Source organism: Pollicipes pollicipes, unplaced genomic scaffold (assembly GCF_011947565.3).
Source record: "Pollicipes pollicipes isolate AB1234 unplaced genomic scaffold, Ppol_2.1 Scaffold_4002;HRSCAF=4701_pilon_pilon_pilon, whole genome shotgun sequence".
NCBI lineage: Eukaryota > Metazoa > Arthropoda > Thecostraca > Pollicipedomorpha > Pollicipedidae > Pollicipes > Pollicipes pollicipes.
Genome location: NW_023596420.1, coordinates 8,546,180 through 8,554,968, shown reverse-complemented (window position 1 = coordinate 8,554,968; position 8,789 = coordinate 8,546,180). Strand labels below are relative to the sequence as shown.

The window sequence follows — 8,789 nt, the reverse complement described above, 5'->3', positions numbered from 1 at the left end:
TGTTCCGTTCGAGTTCCGACGTTCCGTACTATGCAGCGTACGCTGCCGGCGGCGCTGCGGTCGGCCGGCCGCCGCAGCGCGGTCCGTGCTGGAGCTGACCCCAATTCACTGTTCCGGGGTGGGAACGGTGGGTTCAAACAGAGCGTGGCGCGCACCGACATGAGCGCCGCCCCGCGGGGCAGAACGGACCTGCGGGGGCACCGGCGGCAAGTCATGTCCTCCGGGCGAGCCAGCCATCCGTGGACCCACGCAACACTTGTGGCAGCTTCATGAGCATGACCGGGGCTCGGAGGGCGGATGGCAACCGGTTCAGTGGCCTGTTCCTGCGCAGTTGTAAATTGGAATCATGGCGTAGCGGCGTCACGCCAGAGACGACCACATTTTATGGCTAGGTTAGTGGTGACATGGTGGTAACGTGCGTGACGTGATGTGGTGGTGACATGGTGCGGACATGGGTAATGTCAACTGAGGTGAGCTGGCGCATCTTTCGGATCGTTTCGATCGTCTAGCCCCCTGCATGATGCCAACTGTCCGATACCTTGCTGGAAGTTATATATATATATATATATATATATATATATATATATATATATATATATATATATATGTATATGTATGTATGTGTATGTATATATGAATGTCTGTCTCGGAAGGAAGTTTCCACATGAAGGCATCTGACCCGAGCCCAGTGCCAAGAAAGTCGGAGCTAAACGAGAAAGCCTTCTCAATCACCCAACAGCTTACAAGGTCTTCTCCAATAGCGTTGGTTCTGGACAAGAACCGGATTCAGGGAGCCACTTTTTGATGTGAACTCGATGTTCAGTTAAGGTCGGGTCCGGTTTTCCAAATGATATGCATACCATGATGTCATCGCGCTAGGACGCAGTTCTCTGAGTGTTAATGTGAACATAAACCATGCTCAAACCGGGCAGGTCACTGATTAGCTGACTTCCCCACACCGCCTCCTTCGAATTGCAAACGATTACCTTGTCTGGTGCAATACAAGCAAGCGAATACCTTTATTGACAGTTTTGGCCCACTAGTTGGGAGACCACACAGTGACCCAGCCGTCGTTCGCGTCGAAGCCGCGACAGGCGGCAAGAGGCCAGCTCTGGTTACTGTCATGTCGAAGCCATGACAGGCGACAGGAGGCCAACTCTAGTTACTGTCATGTCGAAGCCACGACAGGCGGTAGGAGGCCATCTGTAGTTACTGTCATGTCCGGACCACTCAAGATTGAAGACGGTAGTCCAGTTTGAAGCGGTTTGCGCTAGATATGTGGATATACCTGGCTTGAAGTGAATTGTACTCTTAACATGCATGCCAGGGAGTTTTTGATATCCGACCTCAAATTCTCCGCTCCGATGCGTGCGTGGCTGCGGTTGATCGTCAGCACCCTCACCATCTCCGCACCCGGCCACATCCGAATGCACCAGTGGCAGGTGCAATGCGATTAGCGAATCTGCAGCCAGCTGCGGCGGCCGACCTATGATTTGTCACCGCCAGCTGCTGGATTACACAAGCCACGGCGCCGGCCCGCCACGTAATTGGATACAGCTAGTCCCGAGCTGAGTGAAAAGCCGGCTGCTAACAGCACCGGAGCGCAAGAGCACGACAAAGGCGGGAGGGAGAGAGAGCCTTGAATTCAGAGAGAGAGAGAGAGAGAGAGAGAGAGAGAGAGAGAGAGAGAGGAGAGAGAGAGAGAGAGAGAGAGAGAGAGAGAGAGAGAGAGAGAGAGAGAGAGAGAGAGAGAGAGAGAGAGAGAGAGAGAGAGAGAGAGAGAGAGAGAGAGAGAGAGAGAGAGAGAGAGAGAGAGAGAGAAAGAGAGAGAGAGAGAGAGAGAGAGAGAGAGAAGAGAGAGAGAGAGAGAGAGAGAGGAGAGAGAGAGATAGAGAGGAGAGAGAGAGAAGAGAGAGAGAGAGAGAGAGAAGAGAGAAGAGAGAGAGAGAGAGAGAGAGAGAGAGAAGAGAGAGAGAGAGAGAGAGAGAGAGAAGAGAGAGAAGAGAGAGAGAGAGAGAGAGAGAGAGAGAGAGAAGAGAGAGAGAGAGGAGAGACGAGAGAGAGAGAGAGATAGAGAGAGAGAGAGAGAGAGAGAGAGAGAGAGAAAGAGAGAGAGAGAGAGAGAGAGAGAGAGAGAGAGAGAGAGAGAGAGAGAGAGAGAGAGAGAGAGAGAGAGAGAGAGAGAGAGAGAGAGAGAGAGAGAAGCGGAGGCGAGGAATGCCGAACTCTGCCCCGATGGGTGGCGGTTGAGGCTGTAGCATGTATCTGTCAGGGACGGGCATAACTCGCTGACGTGGTTTCACCTTTGACTAATTATCCATTAGAAGCGTTCGACGGCCTGACATGCATTCCAGGACCGTGTCCGTGCAGCCTTGGCGTGGGTTTCAGAATCGTGACTATTCTGACCTGACCCGTGTCCTCTAGCCCGTCTCCGTGCTGACCTGATGTGCGTCCTCAGGACCGTCTCCGTGCGGACCTGACGTGCGTTTCTCAAAGAACAGCCCGCTCCGTGCTGACCTGACGACGTGCGGGCTCAAGCCCCTCCGTGCTGACCTGACGTGCGTCCTCAAGCCCGGCTCCGTGCTGACCTGACGTGCGTTCTCACTGACGTGCGTTCTCAGGAGCGTCTCCGTGCTGACCTGACGTGCGTTCTCAGGACCGTCTCCGTGCTGACCTGACGTGCGTTTCAGGACCGTCTCCGTCCTGACATGACGTGTGTTCTCAGGACCGTCTCCGTCCTGACCTGACGTATGTTTCTCAGGACGTCTCCGTCCTGACATGACGTGTGTTCTCAGGACCGTCTCCGTCCTGACGTGACGTGCGTCCTCAGGACCGTCTCCGTCCTGACATGACGTGCGTCCTCAGGACCGTTTCCGTGCTGACATGACGTGCGTTCTCAGGACCGTCTCCGCGCTGACCTGACGTCAGGCGTTTCTCAGGACTCGCGTCGGTGCTGACGTTACCTGATGATATTCTCGAGGTCTCGGGCGAGGGACCGAGTTCACGGCGGACGCTCCGCGAACGCGCGGCTTAGGCCACACGCTGCCGCTGGGCTCGTACCTGCTGAAGCCCGTCCAGAGGATACTCAAGTACCATCTGCTGCTGCAGGCAAGTCGCAGCCAGCGTGGATTGGCGTCATCACGCTTTGACGGGCCAGTGTCTGGGTGTTTTTGTCCTCGGGGGCCTCTCTGCGTTCATCTATGTCGCGCTGCTTTCTGTCTCTTCACGTCTCGTGCCTTTGTTATGCGTCACTAGAGGTTTTGTCGGCCTTTTGTGCGGGCTTTGTTTGACTTCCTGGCGAAGAGGCGTATTCTGACTAGATTATTACGGTCTGCATGATACCAAGGAGCCGTCTTCTGACCAGATTATTGCGGACCGGCATGATGATAATCTCAACTTTTGTCTAGAGCAAGTTGGTTTAGCCGAAATGGCCTTGGGAACGTTTTTTTCCAGCGAACGCTACAGGAACTTATGGCTGTGCAGTGGAGGACGAAATGGCCAACTTCTTTCACCACAATGTGATACTGCACACTGCCTACCGTCTCTGTTTGTCAGTCGGGTAAAGCTGTCTTATGTAAGTCACCGCGTACTCCATTTTATGCGCCAGCTTCCTTGACTTCGAAATGGACACCATCAGCGGTGGAATCTTCAGACTGAAAGGTTATGTGGTTGAGCCTTCTTCCGGTTGTTTTAATGTGCTAGTCCGCTATGCTGCACAAATGCTCTATAAACCGCACATTTGTTGCGCCATCAAAATGCTGAGACGACAATTTGGATCGGTGCACTATTAAGATACGGCTTTTCCTCCTAATGTAATCGACATTTTCTGACGGCAATTGTAATAAAGTGCAGAAATTTAATACTTACGCCACGAATGGATTATCTCCCTTTTATCTTCCGCACCGGTGCGGCGATGTGAAGGCTGAGTCTCCATACCGCATGTCGTGACGCTGAATGTAGCAGGCATAAATGTTCGTGCCATTGGTGTTTATTAGCAATGGTCGATCATTAGCAAGTGGTTCAAACTACAGGCGCCTTAATTAGCATATTGGTGACCCTCAGGGTGTATGCATGGGTGCACGCGAAAATATTCGCTCGTAGCTTGTGTAGATACAAAGCATACATAACGCAGATACCCACACCTTGGAATGCTCTTGAAGCCAGATGTCTGGGTTGCAAAGTGTCTCCAATGCGAACTTGTTGTTTGTTTATTTGCTTGTTTAGGGCATCAGCAGTCCACAGGCAAAAGCCCAAGTGGCTTAGTCAAGACTGCTGGATTGCTGAGCGATTCGAACATCCTCAGGGCGTCCGGCACGTCCAAAACGGGCGCTCGCTCTGCGCAACTTCAGCGTTGCAGATGTTGTGTTGCATATATTCAGTATTCCAAGGCAACAGAAATGGGGTGCAAAGGCATGAAATCGATACCGGGGAAATGAAACCAATATCGTAATCGATATACACTAGGAAGCCAGGAAAGGGGCAGGGGAGTGACTGAGGAGAAATATTGGGGATAATGTGCTCATTACATTTTTAGCAGTTTGGTTTCGATCAGAGCCCCTTTCTGCATGATGCATAATGGTATTACTTTATATACAACATTATTATTAGAGGGTTATATGGGGCGATCGTCCCCCGAGGCCCAGCCTACATAGGGACAGAGACACCGAGCAATACGGGGCACGAGCCCGGCGGCGCGCGCACGGCGGTACACTCGGATGGATCTTCTAAGCCTTTAATACTTTGACCCGAGCTGACAGCACAAGACGCAGCGTATGCACGAGGAAAATGGAGACTCGCCGCATTACAGGCTTCTTGACTTATGTACACCACAACTCCACGCTTTGACCCTTTGATTCCGACGTCTGAGTTTGCGTCGTTCGAGCTTTGCTGACGTCTGATATCGCCCCCTGCCCATCCCCAGAACCTGATGTCGCAGAGCGCGAGCTTGTCCGAGGAGGCCCGAGCGGCAACCAGCGCCGCCCTGCGGACGATGACCGAACTAGCCGGCTATATCAACGACATGAAGCGGCGGCACGAGCATGCCGTCCGCGTGCACGAGATCCAGAGCTTGATGCGACACTGGCAGGTGAGATCCAGAGCATGATGCGACACCGACAGATTTTATCCAGAGCCGTATGCGACACTGGCAGGTGAGAACACTCAACGATACTCGAAATGACCTAAAAATGGCCGTACCGTTATGATAGTTTTCTCTTCTTTCTCCAAAATCTACCTATGCCCTCCAACTCCGATGAATTTAACGGAGCTGCCTCACTGGGAGAGAGCATCCGTGCAGGTGACCACGCCCGTGCCCGTGCAGCCTATGCGCCGCTGGCAGTTGGCCCGCGCACGAGTCTCTCCACACCTGGCGGCCGCCTGCCACGGCACGTTTTCCGGCGGCGATGGCCGCTGCAGCCGCAGGACGCTGTTTAACGTCGGGGCTCGAGTACAGATTAGGCGACCGGCCGGCCGGCCCGGTCCGTGCCGATAAGATAGCCGGGCGCTGAGGTGGCGACCGTGACCGCGGCCGGCAGCGCGGCAGACAAAGCTCTGCGGCGGCCGGGGACGAACCGAACAATAAAAACAGGGCAGACACGCTGGTGGCGGCAGGTGTGAGTGGACGGCAGGTGTGAGATGTCGGGCGACCGAGACCAAGGTGCGATTTTTTGTGGCTGCTTGTAAGTCGCAGAAAAATGGCTGGGTAAACGCTGAGCGGTCGAAGAAGGCGGATTAATAAATCCATAAGAACTCAAGTAGGAGGTGCTTAATCATGCCGGGTAGCAGAATTTATATGTTCATTCTCGATTTTATGGCACTATGTCTTCCGTTTGGAGCTCTGCCTGAACCCTGTGAACCGTCGTGAACGTAGGAAAGGGGAGGGTGTCTCGAAAACAGTACGATAATCTCAATAATGCAAAGCTACATTTGACCACCCATTTGACATTGTTTTTTACAGTGAAGCTCGTCTCTGATAGTATGTGAGTCGTAATTCGCACCGCAAATCACTGGGGTGAATTATTGTCCAATGGTAGTGCGCGGAACTTGTCTGGTCACCCACCCAAAGCTGCATGTGTTGACGGTCAAGACGGTCAAATCGCTACCCTCATCTGATGCGCGCCGTTTCTGGTATGTGTATGCGCAACAATTGCGACGGCTCAGGCCAAAGTACTTCTAAGGCCGAAACTCTGCCAAAATGCCGCGGATAACGAAGTGTCAATGTCGCAAATATTACAGCTTAAACGACAGACTCTTACCCCTCAGTATTTGTCGATGTGCACACGTGTCCAGAACAGGGCTGATGTGCACGATCCGATGAGAATGGATCCATCCACGCGTAACAAGTGGCGACTACCGCTCGCGCTCTCCTGCGTAGGGCGATGACCTGACCACGTACGGAGAGCTGCTGGCCGAGGAGACCTTCAGCATGCCACGCGCCAGGATACGCCGCCACGTGTTCCTGTTCGAGCGCATGCTTCTCATCACAAAACGGCGGGAGGGCGCCGCTCTAGTCTACAAGACGCACATCATGGTGAGGGCCGAAGACGCCTGTCATGGTGCGGGCTGGCACACCGGTCTGGTTCGGTAACAGTGGCGTTCTTGTCTGACTTGCCGTCTGCAAGGAGAGAAAGAGAGCGATAGGTTTGATGAAATGATGTGCGGGGCTTGGCTTAGATCGGTGGGACATGGACGCCACGGCGGTTCAAGTAATGACACGTCGCTGGCAGCGCTGAACCGGCATCAGTAAGCTGATGTGAGACGGTGTCTTCTTTCGATCTCCTTTCGTGCATCGAATTACCGCGTTTTAGCAGCTGATTCCACGTGATAAACGAGGAGCAGTAATCATTTATGTGCATTCGGCATGAACAACGTAGTCTGATTTCCCGGACGTTGTTTTTGGATAGGTGCCGTGTAACATGCGAGCGTGTTGATCTTTTATTTGCCATGTCTGTGCATTTCAGTGTTCCAACCTGATGCTGATAGAGTGTGTTCCTGGCGAGCCTAGCAGCCTGCAAGTTTTACCATTCGACGACCCCAAACAGCAATATACGCTTCAGGTAATTACTCCCGCCTGCCCGGCGCGTCCCTCCCTTGATCCCCGTAGAAAAAATATTGCCAGTTCCAATTTGCACATGGATTTGGTGACGCAGATAGCCTTTGATGTGCTGCCACGCGTCGCTGGCGTGCCTCTGGCCGAAGATGGGAAACTAGCGTCACCTACAGTCATGAAGCTGACATCACTTTCGCCATCTGTCGTCAGGCGCGGACGGTAGAGCAGAAGCGTCAATGGGCCGTCCGACTGAAGAACGCCATTTTGGAGAGCTACGGGGACGACATCCCAAAGCACGCGCGCGAGCTGGTGATGAAGCTGGGTCAGCGGCGGGAGAATGGTGAGAGCCGTGGTGCTCACAGATTGTTTGAAAAGACCAGTGGGCCCAGCCGACTCTACCAATAAAACGACTTGTGATTGCGCTATTCGCTGACGCTAAGGGAACGTACGTGACAACGTTCTAAAAACTAAGTGCCTTCCGTCGTATTCAGTGCATAATTACATGGATGGCGTGCATCGACTCATGTCGGGTCGCTGTTCAATATGCTGCATCGATGCATGTATACATGTGTGCTGTGTGTGCCAAAGCGTGCCGCTGCTCCTCGCAGAGTGTGGTCGTAGTCCGCTGGTGCTGCAGCCGTTGTGGCGCGACATCGGCGCCTGTCGGTGCCGCCCACCTGACGAGTGCTTCCGTCACCGTGGTCCAGGCGAGATCATCCGACAGCAGCGGCGACACCACTCCGTCCCTGACTACCTGCAGCGGCGCAGGACCTCGAAGCGAGCCGCCGCCGCCGCCGCCGCCCGCCGCAGCACCGACGCCACGCCGCCGCGGCCGCAGGGACGGCAACCACAGCTGGAGACGCATGGCCGGCCGGCCAGCGCCGGGGTACGTGCGGTGATGATGTGGGTGGGGAGGCCGGCTGGTGGCTTGATGCAGTGTTTGTGCCAGACGTTGCCACGATGTGTTTGATACTCAGTATCGGTAATGAAGGCTTGTGAAAGCTTACTGTTGTACTGAATCTCCCGGTCCTAGACTAGACTCCCTCCACTTGTGTTCAACGTACCATGAATGCCATTCTACCCGACTTGGAATGGGCACGCTCGGTGGCCGGCTAAAGCGGCACCTGACTTATCTCGTGGCCCGCCACATTAGCACACTCGGTGGCCGGCTAAAGCGGCACCTGACTTATCTCGTGGCCCGCCACATTAGCACACTCGGTGGCCGGCTAAAGCGGCACCTGACTTACCTCGTGGCCTGCCACATTAGCACACGGTGGCCGGCTAAAGCGGCACCTCAGCCGATCCTTACCGGAACCGTTGGAGCGCCTCCTACCAACGTATAACGTAGAGCCAACGTATTTCATCCCATCAACCGGCGCGCTCAGCCAACAGACTGCCGCTTGTTTCAGGACCAGCTGTCCGCGGAAGCTGGCTCGGCCGGTCCAGAGCCACGTGTCCCGCCGCCTGTCTCAGCGCAGATCGTCGAGGGCGAGCACCACGAGGCGGCGCCGGCCGCAGCTGTCCTGGCCGACCTTGACGAGGAAGGTTCGGACGAGGGTAGCGCAGACGTGCAGCAACTGCCGCCGCCGCCGCCGCCGCCGCCGCCGCCGGTCGAGCCGCCGCCGGCCGAGACGGGCCCGGCGCGGGGCCTGCAGCGTGCCCAGGACCTGCAGTCGGTCGAGTCGATCGTCCAGCAGCTAGTGATGCAGAGCGAGCAGTTCCAGCGGCGGCTGGGGCGGCC

At 54.9% G+C, this 8,789-nt stretch overlaps 1 protein-coding gene across 1 annotated transcript; it reads left to right on the top strand.

The window, feature by feature from the left end:
• Positions 1-451: 451 nt before the first annotated feature.
• On the top strand, positions 452-7,814 carry LOC119093497 (pleckstrin homology domain-containing family G member 1; the record flags this gene model as incomplete). The annotated part of the gene is made up of 7 exons (XM_037216457.1): positions 452-455; positions 2,981-3,108; positions 4,922-5,086; positions 6,374-6,529; positions 6,960-7,055; positions 7,259-7,388; positions 7,756-7,814. Coding segments are annotated over exons 1-7 (738 nt in total), but the record flags the coding sequence as incomplete, so codon positions are not given.
• Positions 7,815-8,789: the final 975 nt, after the last annotated feature.